Consider the following 21,569-nt stretch of genomic DNA (forward strand, 5'->3'; position numbering starts at 1 on the left):
ATCTTCTCAACTGCTTCTTCTGTTTTACATAGGATGACTGTAAATCTTTGTGTTCAAGGGCTTTATGGGTATCACAATAAGACTGTGTCAAATATTAATGGAAACTGCTTTTGCAGATCAATTCCATAAGTTACAGGCAGTCCCCAAGTTACAAACAACCCATACTTGCAAATGCTTACTGCCATAAAACCTAATGATTTAAAATTTGAGTTAAAGGCCTGTTGCAGGAAATTGTCATCACCATAGAGAGAGGGAAGAAGCAAAAGGGGAGAGAAGGAAAGCCTCCAAAGCATCACTGTAGAGAGACATGATGCAAAAGGGTAGAGAGGGAAGCCTCCAAAGCAGGCCTTCCTGCCCCATGCACCCGCAGAGGGAAATCTCTCCAGTGTTTCATTGCTGCAAAGAGGGGGCACTTGTGAGTTGGGGGGTTGCAGTTTTTCCACTTTCACAGGGGTCTTGCACCCCTAATCCCCGTGAATGTGAAGGGTCAACTTATGCAATTAGACTTACATACAAATTGACTTAATCATGACAGCTTGTATTTTTGTACAAACGTCTGGGTTATGAACAACCTGTACTTACAAATGAGCAAACCTGGAAGTCCCATCTTGCCCTTGAGTAGCAAGCAGCACCCTCAGGCACCCACTTTCTGATTGCTGCTTGCTGCCAGTGAAGCTGCAAAGTCAGAACTCAAGCCATACAGCAGGGAGGGAGGGGAAAAGCAGCGCTAGCAATTTGCGAAGTCAAAACTAGAAAGCAACTTCAGTGGTAACCCCCCACCCCCTCCAGCAGCACAATGAAACCCTGACTCTCCAGCACCAGGTCCATGTTCTCCAATACCAGTCCCATCTCCATGATCAGCCAGTTAATGTTACACTTAATGTTAGCTCAAAACAAGTTAACCTTTTATAATCTTTGCACTATTTTTTCTGTCTGTCTGTCTGTCTGTCTGTCTATTGAAACTGTTTTAGGAACTGTACTATATATTTACACAGATTCTCTCTCTCTCTCTCTCCAGTACCTGTAGTTACTTTATTATCATTATTAAAATTCTGTGTTGTGTTTAAGATGTTCTAGTGTATATGGAAGTGTTTCTTAAGAGTTTTATATGCTCTTTATATATGTGATCCATCTTATGTACAAATTCAACTTAAGGACGTTCTTAGGAACAGAACTTGTCCATAACCCAGGGAGTCCCTGTATCTGAAACATCACATGGAAAGAGTGAGCATGTACTGTCTTTTCAAGAAGACAGAGGAATGAGTGAAGATCTGTAACTGACAGCTATCCTCAAGGTTTTCTCAGTGGGAGTCACTTCTTTCAAACAATATTGCTAAGCATGGTGTTGAATTGCAAGGGTGTATTCCCTCATCCTCATGTGACAAGGTGACCTTATGACCAAGTTCAGCAAAAGCATGTCAGGTAGGAACCAAGGATGAAAGCCTGAAAACTTTCCTACTGTGAAATAAATGTGAGAAACACCAGCATCTCTTTTTCATCTTTTAAGAAGCAGTGGTTGTGTGATGCTAGCTCTTGAACTCTGTGCAAGAGTTTTCTGAACATCATGTCTTGGATCCTGTTCACGCAGAGGTCAGACAGAGCAAACTCACAGTCCTCAGTGGAAGAGTCTCCTGGTTTGGTAGCTAGGAGGCAGGATCCAAGCGGTGGGAAGCCATATTCTTTTTATACCAGGATATCAAAGGCTGTGAGTATTTGCATGTAACTTGCAGGTTGCCATTTATTTCTCAAAAAAATAGAGGTTGGCCTGCTAATTCTGTGGTCGTGAAGGAAACTATATACACAGCATGGGAAGAAAAGGTATTGCTTTAGGTCCTTGTTAATTTTCTACTTTACACTTCTTTTATGGGGCTTTTACTCTATTGCTTCCATTTATCTCTCTCCAGCCAAGTAATCTCAGATTTATGAAGTAATAATTGAGGGAGAAACATGGAACATTCTCTGAAGAGAGCAAGTTAAAAAACTATCTTTTACTCTTCCATGATGACATATGTTACTTATCTTCCTAATGATTCTGGCAAAAAGGACTATATTTCAAAAGCTAATGGGGTATTCGTTCTAGTCTGGCTAACAGCCACAATTTTTAATCTAATTGCTTCTGCTTTCTAATTTCAGGGATGAGTAAAAGGATATATGTAAAAACCAAGATAAATACTTTTTTAAAGGCAGACTGTTATGTTAGATGGAGTGTATGTAGCTATGTTTTGGGCACAAGCAGTAGTCCCAGTTGCTGAGAGATGCCCCCCCCCCTGCCCATTTTAAAGTATCACAAAACTATCCTGTTGTTTTGGGTGGCCTCTGCGCTGCTTTAGCAGTTAATGCACTGGGGCTGTCTGGAAACATGTGGGAAATCTCTCCGGACAGCAAGAACAAAGAAGCTTCTAGGTTGCAGGAGGAAATCTTTTATATGAGCTAGGACCGGAACATTCTGTGGGTTCATTGAGTTCAGCAATAGAAATCATGCAAATGAAGCAAGAGATGGAATTTTAATTTTCATTATGCAGTTGCACTTTTTCATTTGAATGATTTTTTTTACATGGGGAAAAAGACACAGACCTAGGAGTGCTCTAACGTGTAGTGTTTCTGGTTAATGTATTTCTAAAGATGTATTTTCATTAGTCACAGATACAGGATAAATATTTTACCAAACACAGTTTCTCTGCCTAATAGTTTTCTAGAATTAACAGGCACACTTGTTAAATACTGTCATATAGTTATTCTACACATAGATCAGAGTGTTAACATTTTGCAAAACATGATTACTTGGAAGTAAGTTCCATTGAACGCAATAAGAATAACCGCTCACTAGACTGGCATAGGTCTATATGGTAACAATGATGTACTGCATCCAGTTTCTTGAACAAATCTGCTTATTGCTTACATTACTATGGCAGTAGTTTCACATTTGAGATGAAATTTCTGACTGTTGCTAAGACAGTGTTAATTTGGTGGTTGGTTGTTTTTAATTTGGTATTATTCATTTATTAAAAGCTTTTCTATCCCATCCCCTACATAATGTCTACTGTATTATTCAAGTAGGAGCATTCAAAAATATAATTATTGTCCAGCTGGTGTAAACTGACATCTGCCTAGAAATGCATACTGTTGTGTCTTCTCTGTGACACGCAGCATAGACCTGTGCAGGCCTGCTTGGAAGTTAGTCCCACTACATTCAGTGGGACTAACTTCCTAGTAAGTATGCTTTCAATGTCATCTAGTGTTCCTGTTCAAAGTGTATTGCACTAGCCAAAGGCCATGACAAATAAAGCAAATGAACGCACATAGACACCAAAATGAAGAATTTTAATAATATTTAAATATAAATAAATTAAACTGTAAGCAGAAATTATTCTTTAACTTAACATTGAATCTCCAGTGCAGTTTATAGCAAGTTTGTCTAATTCTTCCTGATCTTTTTTGCTGCCAAAGCAAACAAGAAACTTTATGTGTCACATGACTATTAATATTACGTAAATGAAAAAGAGCTGCTTTTGCCAAGGCATTCCTGTAGCCATATGATAGCAAGGGTTTCAGGAATATCTCTCTGGGGTCAGTTTACAGAGGACAGATTAACATGTAATGAACTGTGTTTTCAGTGTGATATAAGCTACAAATGCAGCATCTGCATTCAAAAGGTATTCTTCTAGTGTCTGTCCAGGAGAACTGTGATCTGCACGTACTTTTGTAAACTATCAGTTGTTCCTGCTACAAAACTCTTAGTTCCCCAGTACATGTTTCTATTTTTGCCTGCATTGGTACCTGATTTTAGAAATAATTCCAGTATTCACAATCTTAATTATAACATCAAAAATTACTTGAGATGTTTCCTGTACTGAGTTTTATTTTTAACGAACTATGGCCTGTTTCTTTGACAGGATTATTTAATTTCATCGTTTATTTATCTGTCCTTAATTGTGCCCTGAATTCCAAGATGATTTGACCTGACTTTTGATAGAGAATATAAGTAAATCATTGGATTTTGAACCCAAGGGATCAAGTAGAATCAAAACAGCTCTCCCCTGCTTTAGCCTGGTATTGAGGACTGAGAATTAGGGACTCCAGTAGGCAAGAAGGGAGCTTTCATTAGTAAAGAAGTTTCTTTCTCCTCTAAGGTATATCTGATACCTTCCTCATTTCTCCTCTCCTCAATGTGATGGGTACTGTGTCTTATATTTCCTGTCCTACATCTTCTCTGCAGTTTTTAGAAATATAATAATTGCAAACCAGAGAGCTTATCTCACTTTGTGAGCCTCCCGGTTTCTGTCATAACAAGCAATATGGTAAATAATTTTGTTTGACTGAAACCAGATACTTAAAATATCTAATTTTAAATGTGCCTGCAACAGTTTGCTGCCACAGGTTATGAAGGTTCTAAGTGATTGATTTAGTCAGAAATGAGAGAGGAATAATTACCATTCACCTTTGAGAAAATGCACAGAATTGAATGTTGGGAAATATAATGTAATTAGGCAGCTGCCAGGAGAGTTGCCCATCCTTATCAGTCTCCATGGCAGCAGTGGTCCAAAGAGTCATCAAGCAGTTACAGAAATGAGGTGAAAATGATCTTCTGCAAGAACTATATCAATTTAGAGTTGTTTTTTTTTACTCTGACTTGTCACTTGACAGTAGTATCAAACAAGAAGACATTTACTTTTAAACTTGAGGTATTCATGTGGGGTACTTTCATGTGTGGGATAACGTCTCATACATGAAGATATGTGAGCAGAGTTGGCTAGAGCTGGGGGTCAGACTAGATGACCCGGGAGGACCCTTCTAACTTGCTCTGTTTCTATGTTTCACACATCAGAATTAGTTGCCAACATTAACTGGCCCTGTGTGTTTCAGGTTTTGGAGATTTTTTTACATTTTAGCTGTGTGCAAGTTATCCTTTCTGGCTACTTATGAAAGTTGCACATAATTGCACATATGGCATCTTTAATTACCTTGCATTGTAAAATATATAGGCTTGGATCCAGAGAAGCATAAACAGAAGAGGATTACTGGAAGGTGATTTTTCTCCTCTCAGCCACAAGTCCTTCAGCCCTGAGCCTTGCAGGAAGAATGTTTGAGAAGAAAAATAGGAAACATGTAGATACATGTAGAAATTTAATGACTGTCAAATAAATAAAGGAGAAATATGGATAGTGTTAAGGGCTGAGAAGTGAATGGAGGAGAAATTTGTATACCTACAGTAATTGTTCTGGAAAAGGAGGGGTTAATATCTCCCCTTTCTTGATTAGAAAAGATAGAAGACAAAGAGAGGAGTCAGGTCTGGCCAAGAAAAGGAGAGGTTCTAATGCAAACTGGATGATCTAGCACTCACTGCACTTTTGAGAGCAAAGATCACTCACAGCTTTGCTTTCCCTTACAGTTTACTTTCTCACAGTATAACACAGTTATAATCCTGTGCCCTCCCAACAACAATGTTGCCAGCACAAGTAGCAACAGAAAGGAAGTGATAATATAGTACATGGGTCCTCAAACTACGGCCCACCATGCCCATTGATCCGGCCCGCCATAGCTCACCATGCATGCATGCGCACGCACGTGGCGAGCTGCCAGCTTGCTCGCAAGGAGATCATTTTGGACTCGCTCGGAGAAAATGATCTCTGCACATGCATGCCTCTGCCTTTCTGCGCGCGCACACATGCGCCCCCCAGCTTGCACCCCCGGTCCACACCGCCCTGGCGGCCCACGCCCATCCCTCGCACCTTTCCACTGACCCCCTGTTCAAAAGGTTTGAGGACCCCTGATATAGTACCATCAAGTACAACTCCTATGGAATCTCTGGCCACTACATTTTCACTCACTCATCATCCCATGGCTCAATCGTGATAAAATGGCCACCATGCTCCCTGCATTGCCCATACACAAAAGGCAGCAAAAAGCAAATAACTGCAGGGACATCGTGGTGGCTTCAGAGAGGCCAGCTCACCCTCCCCTACGCACAAGGTCTGAAAGCAGGGTCTGCCACAAGGCTTCAGGCTGCCCAGCACCCACTGTTGGGGTGCAAAAATCCCAAAGCAGCATTTGCCTTGCCTTGCCTTGCCTTGCCTTGCCTTGCCTTGCCTTGCCTTGCCTTGCCTTGCCTTTATAAATAGCCATGATGGGAGGCTGATGCAGGTAGAAACTGTTACTTGTGATGTTACCTAGGGATGCATATAGTAGTTTGCAAGAATGGACTGTAGGCTGAAAGGGAAAACTTCATTGCCACAGTCCCAATCCTATTAAAAAAAAAAACTTAGGAAGGGCAAATCACATGACAAATGGCATGTCTCATTTAGCCCTAAAAGAGAGTGAAAGAGAGAAGACAGCTTTTTTTTTTTTCAGAACAAAAAATGCATGTCTGTTTTTATTAGAAGGACAGTTTCAACTCTGTATAAAGAACTTCAATAAAAATCCAGTTAACATCTCCCTCTCTCCATATATATACTACACATGTGCGTGTGTGTAGTTACACAAGCATATTTTAAGTGCCTTTCAGTATTTTTAAAACAGATTTCCAGGGACAAATATAGTTCAGATACTTCCGCTTGTCTTCCCATCCCACTGAACTGCTGGCACAGCACAGGATTGTACGCACGCTGCTGCCTTCATCAGCCAGCTGCCTGCTTCTTCTGCGTGTGTGCTGCTTCCCTGTGGGATAGCAAACATGGAGTACACATAGGCCAAATGACATAAGGGCTTTCCTTCAACATGCTCATTTGCATTCCATTTCTTTGTGCTTTTTTTTTCTTTTTGCTTCTTCTAATGCAATAACTTTGTTAAACACTGGGGTATTAGAATGAGATTGGGTGCGCACATTCAGAGCTTAGTTGTACATTTCACATTTGAATACTGATCTCATAACCATTTCCAGAAGGAGCTAGAAATGTATATTGCATGATAAACAGTATTTCATTTGGATTTCTCAAGTTTAGTTCCAGTGGAAAGTTACTATGCAAGTTCAGAATGATGCTCTGTGTGTCAAGAATCTAGCTTGAACCCTCCACCTGTTTTCGGTGGTGGGGCAGGAAAGGTGAAAATCAGAATGCATAGTGATTATCTCTACTGAACATAACTCGCTGAAGTTTTTCCTCAACCCCTTAATATCCTGAAGTCAGCTGCTTATGGGAAAGCCTACATGGACATGGGGAGGGGGCCATGCACCTTCCCACTTGTGCTCCCTTGCAGCTGGAGTTTAGAGGAATGCTGCCTCTGATATTGGAGGCAATAACCACCATAACTATTGATAGCATTATCCTCTATGAATTTGTCTAATTTGCTGTTAAAATTTGTTCACATTTGTGGCCATCACCACCTCTTATAATAGGGAATTCCATAGTTTTGCTATGCCCTTTGTGAAGAAATATATCCTTTTATTTTTCCTGAATCAGCCTCTCCCCAACAGGTTCTAGTCCTGGGAGAAAGGGAGAAAAATGTCTCCCCAGCCACTTGCTCTAAACCATGCATAATTTTGAGCAGCTCTATCATGTCTCCTCTTACTAGTATTTTTTTCTAAGTTAGGAGTCTCTCCTAGGGAAATTGATTCAATCCCATTGTTATTTTAGTTGCTCTTATGCACACCTTTTCCTGCATCAGCTCCGCAATATCTTTTTAGGTGCATCAGTCGGAACTGTACACACTATTCCAAATGTAGCCAAACAATAGATTTGTACCCTGCTCTTATTCCAAGCAGCTTGGCTTAGGGAGGACCAGGCTACTGAACACTTTAAAGGGAGGCTGCAGCTTGATGTTAGTGGCTAGTCCATTGTGGGATGTCCAGGGCTGGGGCAACTTGTCAAGGCTGGAGGAGTTCCATTCTCTCATTAGGCCCTTAGAATACTCTCCTAGTGCATGGAGGGAGTAGGATGGCAATCAAGATGATTATTCTGGGTTTGAAAAAGAGAATGTGTATGAACATGGCCCTGAGATCCTCAATTCTCTAGCAATCTCCATCAGTTACAGAAGAGGCTGAGCTCCCATTTTTCTTTCATTCTTGCAAGGGGTGGAGAACTAGGGTCACTGACATGACATCTGGAAATACTTTGGTTTTATGCTGGTGAAGCCAAAAGGAAACTTTTCCTGGTATCTATCCACTTATTTTTGTCTCAAATGGACCCATTCCCAGTATTTCTGAATCGATAATTTATTGAATAAATTCTCCCCTGCAATGCTACTCTGTGCTGCACCATACTGGCTTTCTCCCTTGTTTTTAAGAAGAGTCACCAAACTGGAGAATTGGATGTCATGAATATTTAAGCCCATGTGTAAAGAGGAATTTTACAATGCAGAATATAGAATTCTGGGAAGTTACCAGTGAGGCAGTTCTTTCAGGCTGCAGTCCCAGGCTCACCTGGGAGTAAGTCGACGGAGCATAGTAGGAATTGCCTCTAAGTAAATGTGCATAGCATTGTGCTCTCAATCACTTGATCACTGAAGCTGAAGTGCAATTTCTGTCTTTCCTTCTCTCAGGTTATGCTGCTAACCTGTATGAGCTCTTGAACACAAGTATAGCAGTGGGAAAAGTAAAGGTCTATAAAGTCCCAACTTTTGCTTTTTTTTAAGGGACCTTGGAACAGCTCTCTCTCGTCTTCAGGTTTTGTGGATGGTTCGCTGTGGACTTCCAGATTTAGATGGGATCTCATCCTGCTGCTCTTTGAGGGTAGGACAATCAGGGATTGGATCTGTTCTCTCAGTTGCCATGCTTATTTAACGTCTGACTTCATTGTGCTTCTCACTAGCTTTTTGACAGGAGTGGGGCAACAAATTAATGCTTCATATCTGTTTTATAATGATACTAGATTTGTTTATGTATTAATTTTAAGTCTGATTCAGATACTACTGCCATGCAGTGTACTTAAAAGAGATCACCCTCAGAATGTTATCATACATTAGAAATCTGACTCATCAGAATTCAAAATCAAAGAATCTAAAAATATGATGCATGCTTTAAAAAAGGGATTTGATTAATTCAGTATTGCTACACAACATACCATGTTTACATTTTAATGTTGATACGATCCCTTGATTTCTTTTAGGAACTCTACATAGCCTACAACAATATCTCTGACATAGCTCAAGTTAGCCAGTTGGAACATCTTGAGATTCTAGACCTAGAAGGGAACAACATTGAAGACCTCAGTCAGATTCAGTATTTGGGGCTCTGCACTAAACTATCTACTCTTACAGTGGAAGGAAACCTTATTTGCTTGAAGCCAAGCCCGCAGTCATCAGAGGTATGTGTTTAGGCTTAATTCCAGAATGTGCATCTTGTTTCTTTATCAAAATCTAATCGTAGAGGGAAGTTGCTTAAGGTTTTACTACAGCACGCAACAGATACTCACCCCAGAAGAATAGGTAAGTGGCAGTATTGCTAGTGCAACCTAGACAAGGTGGCTCATACTTCAGTTTGGTAAGCTGAGGGAAACCTAGGATTTTAATAAGCACTTGAGAAATCAAGCACGATGAAATTCAGAGCACAATTATTTGGAAGTGTTTTGAAATCAGCAAGATTTAACGTTGAATGAGGATGTGTGAGGAAGAAGCAGAAAATGTCTGCCCATTTTGTTTTTTAAAAACAGCTACTACTTTCTTAGACATCCTTCTTCTGGGTGGCTGCAGTTCAGAATCCCTTGTCCGTACAACTCTTCTTCCTTTCTAGCACAGTAACCCACTTGTGCTGCATTGCAAGCCACTTCTGGAATTCTCAAGTTCCTCAGGGATAGTTTGCAGTGTCACATGGAGGACCGCTGTGCTGGAAGGAAGCAAAGAGCCTTTCTGCGCGCACCACAGGGGTATACTCCTCTGCTGCATGGACAATCTTGTATCGTGTTGCACGGTGACAGTGAAGTGGGGCCTGGGTCAGTGACATGCTGGCTGTGGGTGAATAAACTGCAGTATAATCTAGGCAGGGTGGAGGAGTTAAGGAGGTGCCAGTCGGGGTTGTGCAGATCTGGGGATGGATGTATTTTCTGCTCCCCTGGAATCAAGTTTGTCACTGTGCTTGAATGCCCACATGACAACTGTGGGCCTGAAACCATTTCACCAAATTCAACTCATCTTAGTAACATCCAGACTGGATTACTGTAATATTGGGCTGCATTTGAAGATACAGGGACACTCTGACTTCAACATGTAGCAAGTAGAATCTAGTTACTAAATTATTTTGTGGTCAATGCTGGACAGGGGAGGTAAATGTATCTAGAACTGTAGCATTATTTCAATTCCATTAGCTGCCACTTAGGTTTTGGGTCCAATTATTTCTATAGATAAATAAATAGAAATGCTTTGCCCACTAAAATTATGACAATATTTTACTTAGGCAGAGGAACCTAAAGAAAACAAAGCCTCATATATAAGTCTGCTTCTGAAGTAGTCAGCATAATAGCCATAGCAACTGGGAGAGCTACCAGTATGGAGGGGAGGGTATTGCTGAATCCATTTATTGTATATATTTAAAACATTTTATACTGTCTTTCACGCTTTTAGAATTTCAGGATGGTGTACAGTTATCATAACAAAATATAATAGTAAAATTTACAACATAATAGAATGCCTGAGTAAGCAATGTAGTTTTGCCAAATATAGGCAGATTCTGGAATGGCAAACAGAGAAATGCTGATCCCAGACCCATCCTTTCTTGAATGTGGAAGAAGTACAAGTATATAGATTTTGACCTAACAAATACATCTGCTAACTCTGACTGGCTACCTCCATGTAACAAAGCTGAAATTAAAATTACATATACTGATTGAACTAAATTTACTGCTCTCTCTACAGGCTGTCTGTTTGCTCAGTGTAATTTGATTTCCAGATGACCTCATCTCTTCCTGTCTTCTAAACCAAAAGCAACAACCTAATGATAAATGTGGAGATCTCTAGCACAGCTGTTGTTGCAGTAGCATTGTATGTGTTTGTAATGTGATATGTAATGTGATGCACTGCCCAATTGGGACAGTATTGCAGCTTGAAAATCCACAGCTGATGCATCCTCTAAAGTGCAGGCACAACTACATGAGCACATGATTTTGTCTTTGTGAACCTGCATGAGGTGCTTACTCACTTGTGAAGAAGAATGTTGCCTGAAAATTAGTCAGCTTCTCTGCCAGATCACATTGCCTCAAAAAAGAATGGCAATTTATAGCACATTCTTAAATAACCCAGGTGTATATATTTAGTGCCACTGTGTATGCTAGAATTTTCTTTTGTACCAGTAGGTTTAAAGGGTCTGTATGCAGAACCTAAAGCAGTTGCTGCATTTGCTCACTGATCTTATAGTCTAAAGGCTCTTTCAGGCACAACCAATTGTTATGCACATATCTTGACCCCTCCAACCTTCTGGAGCATCCCACCTGGCTATAGCATAGCACCTGAGCTCAAGGAGCTCTGCAGCTTGGTCATTTCTTCTGCACAAGATGAATCATATCCAAGGAACCTGGACCACTCTGGCACGAACAGTGTAGAGGAGACTTTGCAGAACCCTCCCTGTAGGTATGCCAGCTGCTTATGCTTTGCCTGTGCCTTGGCTGCATGAAGGGGGAAACAGAGCCCTGGCAGAGAAAGCTGTCATTCATACTAGAGAGAAGACTGCCAAGGAACCTTTTGCAGCACCTCAGCTTGTGAAGGGATAGGTCAATAGATTATTGATAGTTAGGCCATTGGTTGCTAAACAGGTCCCTGTGACTTAAGGTGCAAGAAAATAGGGAGGGCAGTAAGAAGAAACTGCAATAATCCATATCATGACTGGATGGATGCTAACCTTGCAGGATCATCTTTGCCCTTTTACTAGGATCCCAAAGACCACCAACCAGAGGCAAGTGCAAAATATTGGCAGGACATGGAAGAAGGGCAGTTGCCATGCACTTAAAATGAGGAAACAGGGAGTCCAGTGCCCTTAAAATTCCACACTCATGGTAGCCTATGGGGGCTTTATGTGATGCTGTCAATCTCGAGGGCTCCTTCAGTTCTTTGCGCCCATTTCCATAGTTTCAAGGAAAGTCCAGATCATTGGTGAAGAGCTCCACGGAACTTGGTGCATTTATGCAATTCTGCTATACCACTGGGCTGCCTGTGGGTTCTGCAATGGAAATCAAAGAAAGAAAACCCTGGGAAAAACATGCATTAAAGAGCTGGTCTTAATCTATCAAGGAATCTGAAAGCACATGCCTTAGTAAACTGGTATGCTAAAAGCCTCATGTAATAAAGCCCAGAGTGCTGCTGAGTACATGTTCACCCCTGGAATTTGTTTGGTAGTGGAGCTGACCAGAATAGTCTGTTTACACAGAAATTAGTTCCTGAGGTTCCTGCAAGAATTCTTTGTTTCAGCCACTTTTAAGACCAAACCATGTGTGGCAATGATCGTACAAGTGGAAGTGTGTGACTGTTTGGCATTTTTATTTAGTATATAGCAGCTATGGTGTGGAGTGACTGGGATCCGGGCAAGGAGGAGGAGAAGGAATCTAAAGCTTTGTCCCCAATATAACCCCCGTCTGGATCAGCTCCCCACCCCCTGTTGCTCTGTTTGGTTTTTAGAAAAAGACAAACTTTTTAGTTGCTATTGTTGAACAGTTGAGAGTTAGAAATGCTTGCCAATCTGCCACAATCCATTACGAAGCCTTCCTCCCTCCTTTTACCTAGATGAGCTAATCTGAGATGATGGAGAGTAAGGGTCTACAGGGCATGGCAATAGCCTGAGGATGAAGAGGAAAGAAGCAGACATAAAATAATGTCAACAGCATAGTCATTAATGCAAGCCAAGGAGATGGAGAGCACCGCCATATCCTTAAAGCGCAGCAGTGATCTCTGTGTGTATGCAAACACTCCCAGTGGGGCATCGAGTTAGGGCTTTTTTTACATGGGGCATTTATAGGACTGGCAGTTGCTGTATTTACGTTTGGTTTCATTGCAGCATTGAGATCTGAGGTTTACACAGAAAGCTCTTCCTTTCCTGCTTTTCTCCTAGGTGGAGCTGTGGTATAGCAGAAATATACCAGGAGACCAAGGGCCAGTTTCCCTGTTCTAATTTAATAGTTCATTTTCCCCATTCTAAAAAACAAACAAACAGCAAAGTACTTTGCAGGGTGGGAGCAGAAACAGAAGTGAAACTGGAGAATCATGATGCCATCTAACGAGTTCCTAAACAACTGAAAGTAAAGAGTCAGGAGTGTCTCAGTAAAAGCTCATTGAAATATTAGGTTGTATCCATTGCTATTCCCATTTAGAATAGGCCTGTTAACATGAATAAAAGTTACATTAATCATGGTTAACTTAAGTCCTATTTCTTCCCTAAGTAAGAATAATATAAGATACAATCCAGTATCTGATTACTAATAGTTAAATAGGCCAAATGAAGCTAGAATACTTTAGGTTTGAGTTGAATGTTTGGTACCTACGCAACAAAGGCATGCTTGGTTCAGCTGAGAAAGAAGTGTTACTTTCATACTTTTCATACATGCTTCATGCCTATTTCTCAGATTCTGTTCTGTGGCTAAAATAACCACATTCTGGAATTTTCTGGTTTGTTGCTTTTTCCAGTCCCCAGACTACAACTACAGAGCTGAAGTGAAGAAACTCATTCCTCATTTAAAATATTTGGATGAAATACCAGCAGACCAAACTGTTCTTACTTTCCCATGCAAGATGAACAAAGACTGGCTCATTGTCAAAGAATCCATCAAAGAAGGAAATTTAGTTGAAGAGGCTTCAGGTTTAGGTATGCTAAATTATTTTGCAAGGCACATTTTTGCTAGTGGTAAGGTCTGAAGGAGGGGGGATGCTCATAAATAGGTAAGGGGCTTATCCCAATGGTGAGGGATAAGAATGGGCAGGAACCTGCTTCTGTGAAGAGGGAGCAGCAGGAGAGAGTTAGACATGTAGAGCCCATGCATGGGGCATGCACACAGCTGTGGGGCAGGCAAGGGCTCATGTGGGCCCCTTCTAGTAGAGATGCTCCAGAGGTGAGAGGGCTGTGAAGTCTTGCACGTAATTCCCCCAGCTTTCTTTCCCTCACCTTTGCTAAGAAAAAAGTAGTTGCAGGTGGATGGGGCAACAGCTGACGATGGAAAGTTTAAGCATTTTTCCAATGCGTTGCTCCAGCACTCGAAATTACCCACCCCACTTTCCAGCCGGTCACAGCAAAGCAACATTTGATGACACATGACCACCATAAAGCTGCCTGAGGTGATTTTAGGTCCATAGCTGGAACAGTGCCTAACATTAGCTTCTTGATCAGGTCTTGTGGTCTTTTGATTATATTGCTTGTGATGAAGTTCAGTAACCGTGAAATAGGCATCCTGAAAATTCCCAGGTAATTCAATACTTATTTGAATTACCCATTCATTTATAAAATAAGTGAATAAAGACTCAACCCCCCCCCCTTTATCTTTCATACAACTCAGGAGTTACTGGCATTATGCTATGCTTTTTGATGAAACTGTTTCTGTTCCTTTTTAAGAAACTGTCTGTAGAACCTGAGAAACTCTAAGATCATAAGACTTTGCTAAGTGTATATTTTTAAAAAAATTAAGAATGGTTGGTCACAGTTGCAGTTGACAGATGCTGAAACAGAGATGAGCAGCTTGCCTAGTATGTGGGCCCATCTTGGAAATACACCAAGAATTAGAAAGCTGTGGGTGCCAAGTCAGAATGGGTAGTATATGTTTAGTAAAACTTCTATACTGAAAAATTTCACCCAAATGTGAAAAACCTGGACTAGCTCTAATTAATTTAATGTGTTCTTAAAACCATTCTGATTTCAAAGCTCATTCGAAATGTGTGCGCCTGTTCTTACATTATGAGGGTGTTTGTCCACATTGACATAAGCTGTCCATGTAGCTGTACCACCATTGTGGCTAATTTCAGTGATATCTTCAAAGGAAAGGTAGCACGTCCAAGGCTGTAACAGGATTCCTGATGTTGTACCTGCCTGAGGGACGTGTGTGACTCTCACTTGTTCCAACAGTTGCATGAGAAAAGAAGTACAAAACTACCTAAAGATAGGGAAGTAACTTTTTCCCTGTTCCTTATTTTGTTGCTGATCTCATAAGCCAAGCACTATATCTTTTTTATATTGTGGTATTTCATGGTAGGCATGTCATGAGCGGAGCCAGCAGGAGTTGGGGGCCAGACTTGATGGCCTGGGAGGCCCTTTCTGACTTGCTCTGTTTCTGTGTTTCTAATATAATCTCCCTACCCTGAGTTTAGATTCTGATTCAGGATGTGTGACAAGAAGGTTCTGCTCTACTGTGAGACCTTCTGCACTAATTTCTTCTTAGTCTCTAGACCTCAGACGGCACAGAAACCTCCCAGCGCTCATTTGATTTCTGGTTGTAGCGTACTCCTGGAGCCTACTGTTTGTGATGAGATACTGCCTGAAGATAATGCCAGTGACTTGACCCATGGTAATGTGTGAAGACACATTTCTTTTTAATTTAGTCTTTAACATCACAATATTTTACTGTTTTTAATGTTCTGATTTTTATTGACCTGGTTTGTACAATGTGGCAAACTAGCATGGGTAAACACCAACGGTGGGTTGTCGTGTCATCTGAACCTGGGAGTTTCTGCAGGGTGGTTTATTTTCACAATCAAGCCACCCTGCAAAGTTATGCCTTATTGTTGGGCTGCTCTTTCCCATGATGGATTGTTGTGTCATGGAAACTTGGCAGAGCAATTGTCAATTTCCAAATGGGAGGCATCTTTGATTGGAACACCAAGACCAAGGGTGATGGAGTGGACAATGTGGCAAGATGTAGGAGAGCCAGAGGTGAAAGCAGAGTCCTGAACAACTAGGAGCCAAGACATGAGTAAAGACACTGCAGGACTGGAGGGGGGCCAGGTCAGGAACATGAAGCAGCTGCCATGAAACTTGTGTTGCAGTGGACAAAGCTCTGTAGATCCCGATAGCAATTTTGCTCAGGTTGCTCTGATAATCTATAGAGCTGATTGTCAAAAGCAGCAAAATTCCTGCTGCTCCTTTTCACAATGTTGCCAGTGACTGCCCTTCTGCTAATGCTGTGAAACAGCACTTTGTAGGGACAGTTTATTCATTCCTTTCCTTTTTTTAAAAAAATGGTGCCTCAAAAACACAAAATTGTGGTTGTAATCTAAAAACCTAAGTTTTTGGTCTTTTGCATGTGCACATTTACTGCTGTCTGTTATGTGTAGTTTTGCCTGCTCAATTTTCTTGTCTGTTTCAGCTGTCAAATGGAGGACAGAGTGAAACAGCATATAGGATAATTTATGCACAGTTGTCAGGAACCACTTGCTACCCTATTAACTGAAATGAACTAGGAAAGAAGAATAAACTGCAAAAGAAGGTGCACTGAAAATTGAGGGTAGGGGGAGCAATATAATCCTCTCAATTTTAAGTGTTGAATTGAGAGTTCTCAGTGCCTTCCACCATTTCCAGATCTCCAGCTGCCTGAAAAAGGGAGGATATTAAGCCCTGCTTAATGTGCCTTCTTTTCAGTATACTTACTACTGTGGTTACTGAAGTTCCCGGACAGTTCCAAAAAAAACCTCCTATAGAAAGATATGCAGGTTTAATGTCTGGGAAGTAAATGAAGGGGAAACTTGAACTAATGTAATGGCTAGGAAGCAAATGGAGGGGAACTTTGCACACCTGCACTAGCTATTCTGAAATGGGGGGATTAATATCTCCTTCTGGAGTTACTGTAGACTCTCTGTTCAAGACTTAGGATTACATTGTCAGCAGGGGTGATGGTGTCCCCTCCCTTTCTGGTGCACCTTCTTGCTCCTCTTTTTTGCAATTGATTGGTGTTTTTCTCTTGACAACTCAGCACTTGGTCCCTCTCAGCTGTGTGCTGAAAAACTGTGGTCCCCCAAATAAATAGTAAGAAAAAACTCCAAGAGCATTTAGGGATTTATTGGAGACCTCCTCGCTAAGCCATAGATACTCCTACCACTTTGGAGGGAGAACTATATGATCTGATCCTTCCCCACTCTTCTGCTTTCACACAAGTGCTACAGAAATAATCACTCTGGTTGCTTTCCGGGGTCACAAAAGTGGAAGTGCAAAAAGGGCTCATTCCAGTGGGTAGGGCAAGGAGAGGAGAGGCCAGCGTACAAGAAATCCCGTGGCCTCTTCAGCCTCTGCCCTGTCCCCACCAGTGTGCCCCTACTAATTGGGTTCAGAGGTTCTTCCAGGGGGCGTGGGGTAGGCAGAGGAATGAAAATCGTCTCCATCCTACCATTTGCCCTGCTGGCAGCACCTTGGTGAGCCACTGTATACTCAGAAACCTCTGATGTCAAAGGCTTCCATCCCGTTGGCAGCAATCCAAAAGAACTGAGTTTGATGATGGTATGCAAATGTTAATGAATAATCAGTAAATAATGGAACATGTTATGCTATTCTTGCTTGGTTCCTATTCTCAAGTCTCTCTTTAAAAGAATGGGCAGATGCTCATGCCACACTAAAGCTTCTCGCTAAAAAATTACCATGGATTGGTTGTTTGCTGAGCAATCTGGGCTACTCCTGACAGATGATACTGCACTGTGGAGAGGGTGGACGGGAGGACCCCCAAGTTATCGTTCACCTCGAGATTTCTAAGATCCCCCTCTGTGGTCTTTGTGCATCTCTGTGGTCTTTGTGCATCTGTGGGCTCTGTGCCTGCATGCAGTCTGTTGTTGGGAAGTCTTATTAGCGTGCTTTTGCAGGAAACTCTCCCCAACCCTGGTGTCCATTATAAAAGGGAGGAGTTCCCGCCCTTTCCTTCAGTTCTTTCTTGACTACCTCCACTGCCTCAGGAAGTTCTTTTTCTCTCTCCTCCTTGTAAGCTGTTGAGCGTTTTCTTCCTTTTTCTTAAACCTTCACCAGTTTTCTCTTAAAACCCACTCTCTTCTTTGTGTACTTTCATTTCTTTTCTCAAGCGGCTAAACCACTTTTTCCTACCAGCAGCCCCCCTTTCTTCAGTGTAACTTAATTTCATTTCAGTCATAGGCCAGTAAAATACAGCATAAGTGGTAAATATTATACAACAAAATAGGTAAAAGCACAACAACATGAAAAATTAAAGTACTTAGGTACTTAAATTGCAATAAAACTAGTAAATGAAGTAAAAGAATCTAAGCATAAAATTAAATTATTACAATCCATTAATACCTAATAATCTCAATTTATGTAGATTTATAGCAGCTGCACAAAAGCTTGCCACTTCTTTAGTGACTTTTGGATTATGATCTAACAGTAAATATGCTAAATGTTGTTCATTCACACTTCCCAGAAACCCCTGTATAATGCGAAAGTGAATCCTTTAAAAGTGAATCCTGCAAGTCCTGATAAAAAGTGCAGTGTGGCAGAACATGCCCTGCAGTTTTCACTCCTCCTTTCTTACAGGGGCACACCTGTTCATGGCACTGCTTCCTTTGTCATTCCGTGATGCTATTAGGCTGCTGGGTGTAAATCCAAGCTGGTGCAATTTCTCATAAAGCTGCATTTCCCATTTTGTGTGGCATGGACCTCCTTCACCAGAGGATCCATGCCTGCATATATGAGTTGCCGAGGAGCTTGGACAGACCAAGATCCTGCACCCATCCTGTCTGAGTGATCCTGTGAGCACCCCTTTAACCACTGTGTGTACAGAGTGCTGGACTAGATGGACCTTTGGCCTGGTCTGGCATAGCTTTTCTGGTGTTTTTTTTGCTTAGCCTGTTCAGTCACTAACATCATACTGGAACCTATCCTTGTTTCTACAGACTTTAACAAAAATAAAATCAAACCTATGCTTACAGTTGACTCTGTCTGCTGTCATGGAAGGTGGCGTTCTTGGGTGCTGATTCTGTCAGCTCGCTGATCAAGCTAACTGTGTGCCCTCCATTCCCTGTCTTCTGTAGAGACAAAGTGGTGTTGTGTCCAGATTCTTCCTCCTCGAGGCTGTTTCTCCATTGCGTTTAAACCAGGACATTGTTTGACCAACCTTTACTTTCCTGTCCACCCTGCACACCCTGGATGTGTGAATCCCTTTGTTAAACATGAAACCTATTCATCTGCTACAGAGGCAAAAGCAAATCAGCCCCTTTCACCACCGGGACTTGCAGCTTGGGTGATGTGGACAATTTCATTGGTGTATGAACTGTCAAGTCTTGCTTTGACTGAAAGCCCATTTGATGCAAGAAATGGTGATGTCGACTGCTTTACATTTTGAGATCCCTCTGCTGGACCTCTGCCAAATGGCAGCCTGCTCAACCCCATTGACCTTTGCAAAGCATTTCAGACTTGATTTTCACGCCAGGGCAGACTGCTTTTGGGAGAGTGGTCCTTTCATCAGTACTCCAGTGATGACACTGCCCCATCACCCAAGAATAAACCCAAGAGAACCCTCAGGGTATAGAAATAAGATTAAATACATGAATAAGAATGGGTAAGCCTGCTAGTTACCCATATCTGTGATGCACAGAGCCACAAAGAAGAAAGGCAGGTTGCTTACCCGTTACTGTTGTTTGAGTGGTCATCTGTGCATTCACACAGCCCATCCATTGACCCCAATTGGTGTCATATACTAACTGAATTGTTCCTTGCAGGATTGTATTGCCTTTGACTAAGTTGAGGTCAATCTTACTGATCTTCCCTAAGTAGTCTCAAGGCCACCTGTGTGATCTAATGTGAACTGAAGAAAAGGGCTCTTCCCCTTTATAATGACACCAGGATGGGAGAGGGTTCCAGCAAAAATGCTCTTAGCCTATTAGTCTTCCTGGTAATATGCTCCATGCAGGTTCAGGGCCATATGTGTGAACGCACAAATGACCAAAGAACAACAGTTATAGTAACAGTTAAGCAAACTGCTTTTGTGTAATGCTAAATTGGAACTTTTTCTTTTCTTTTCTTGGCAGGTGTCAGTAGAGTTATATGTGGGAACCCTATCAAGGCTCTTCATGCAAGGAGACAAAAACTAAGTGTACATTTTCTTTTATACATATTATTGCTTTTCAGCATTTGGGCAGGTGGGTTGGGGAGGCACTTGAGCAAGTCAATGTGACATGCACTCTAAAGGTGGAAAAACTAAGAGCCCAACAGAATTCTGTAGATTTCTGCTGTCTGTACAGAAGCATTATCAGAATAAGTAAAGTTTAGGAGAACACAGCTGTACAGTCTGTTTCCAGAATTGCAAAGGTTGTGCAGAACCTTGTTTGTTGATGAGGTGATAGATGGGGACCACTGGGAACTAGCAGGCATCTCTACCTGTTTGAATCTCAGTGAAGACTAGAATCTAGACAGAAGTATACATGTAAAAGCAAAATCAAATGCTTCCTATTGTTTTCTTTGAGAAAAATTACATGGTTGCTCTCTGAAACAACTGGAAGCTAAGAAAGCTTCCCCCCTCCGCACACGCACACCAGATACAGAGGTCATTAGGGCAGGGAGCATATATCCTATCCCCCCAAAAGGCTCTTCAGTGCCTCCTTTGACTTTCTCCCATAGAGATTAATGTTTTTATCCACTTTTATGGAGAAAATACAGCCTCGTGCATAGGGAGGCTGCTGTAACAAAGGGGTCTGTCCCACCCATAGTGAGTGGCAACCTGGTCTGCAACAGGGGTTTCATGAGGAGAGCATCATGTGCTCAGAACACTCAAAAGTGTGCTAAACATGTGTGTGCGCACACACAGATCAGCAACACATAACCTACTCTGGCTCTTGCATATATGTCCTCCATATATGTATATTACCCTCTTGTTGTAATGACGAGTCTTTTGTTAGTTTATCACAATAACCTGTTCTTGGGTTTTGACCCTGTTGTACTTGAAGTGGACCCTTCCCCTCTGTACAAAGAACTTGCACACATAGACTCACTGAGAACCCATTGGAAAGCTAGCAGGAACTCTCTGCAGGGAGGCACATACAGGGGAACCCTGCTTCTGATAGAGAGATGGATGGATGGATGGATAGATAGACGTTCCTAGAGGAATGCCCAGGGATGATGGAGGCAAGCCACAGATGTGTTCGGACAGAGAAGTTGCATAGCCTTTCTTTTCTTTTAACTTTCCATAGTTCACTGATCCATCTCCCCACACACTCTCTGTGGCACAACACAATGGTCTGGGATACGGTGTGCACTGGGCATGCTGTGCAGATTTCTCTTAAGTAAGAAAATGGCTGAGAGAGAAATTAAGTTGTGCAAATCGCATACCACAATCCCTGATCCTTAAGACTGTTATTTTATTTATGTAGTACATTTCCAATCTACCCAATAACTAATGTCTGCTGGGTGGATTACAACCAATTAAAAAACTAAAATTCCATTTTAAATGAAGTTAAAGTATAAAATGCAAAACAATAAATGCAATATGGTGAAACAGTACAGGAATTAATAAAAATAGGTCTGTAAAACACCTGGAAGAAAACAAAGATCTTTGCCTGGTGCCAAACAACAACGCAAAAGTCAGATTAGTCTCTTTGCAGAGTTTATTCAACAAGTAAGGTGGCTCCACTGAAAAGGCCAAAGCTTCCTTTGGCAGGGGTGCCCTGAGAGGGCCTGTGAAGATGACCTAAGGGTCTGAGCAGGTACGTGCAGGAAGAGATGTGTGTTTAGATATTCTGGTCCCAAGCCATTT

At 41.6% G+C, this 21,569-nt stretch overlaps 1 protein-coding gene across 1 annotated transcript in view; it reads left to right on the top strand.

The window, feature by feature from the left end:
- Positions 1-21,569, top strand: part of LRRC56 (leucine rich repeat containing 56) — a 42,105-nt gene that overhangs the window by 14,720 nt on the left and 5,816 nt on the right. The window contains 6 exon segments of the mRNA XM_044426071.1: positions 8,566-8,662; positions 9,039-9,236; positions 13,534-13,705; positions 15,202-15,249; positions 15,252-15,398; positions 19,849-19,913. Coding sequence (XP_044282006.1) covers positions 8,566-8,662; positions 9,039-9,236; positions 13,534-13,705; positions 15,202-15,249; positions 15,252-15,398; positions 19,849-19,913 — 727 coding nt within the window.

The sequence above is a fragment of the Varanus komodoensis genome, unplaced genomic scaffold (genome assembly GCF_004798865.1).
Source record: "Varanus komodoensis strain SLA01 unplaced genomic scaffold, ASM479886v1 scaffold16, whole genome shotgun sequence".
Taxonomy (NCBI): Eukaryota; Metazoa; Chordata; class Lepidosauria; order Squamata; family Varanidae; genus Varanus; species Varanus komodoensis.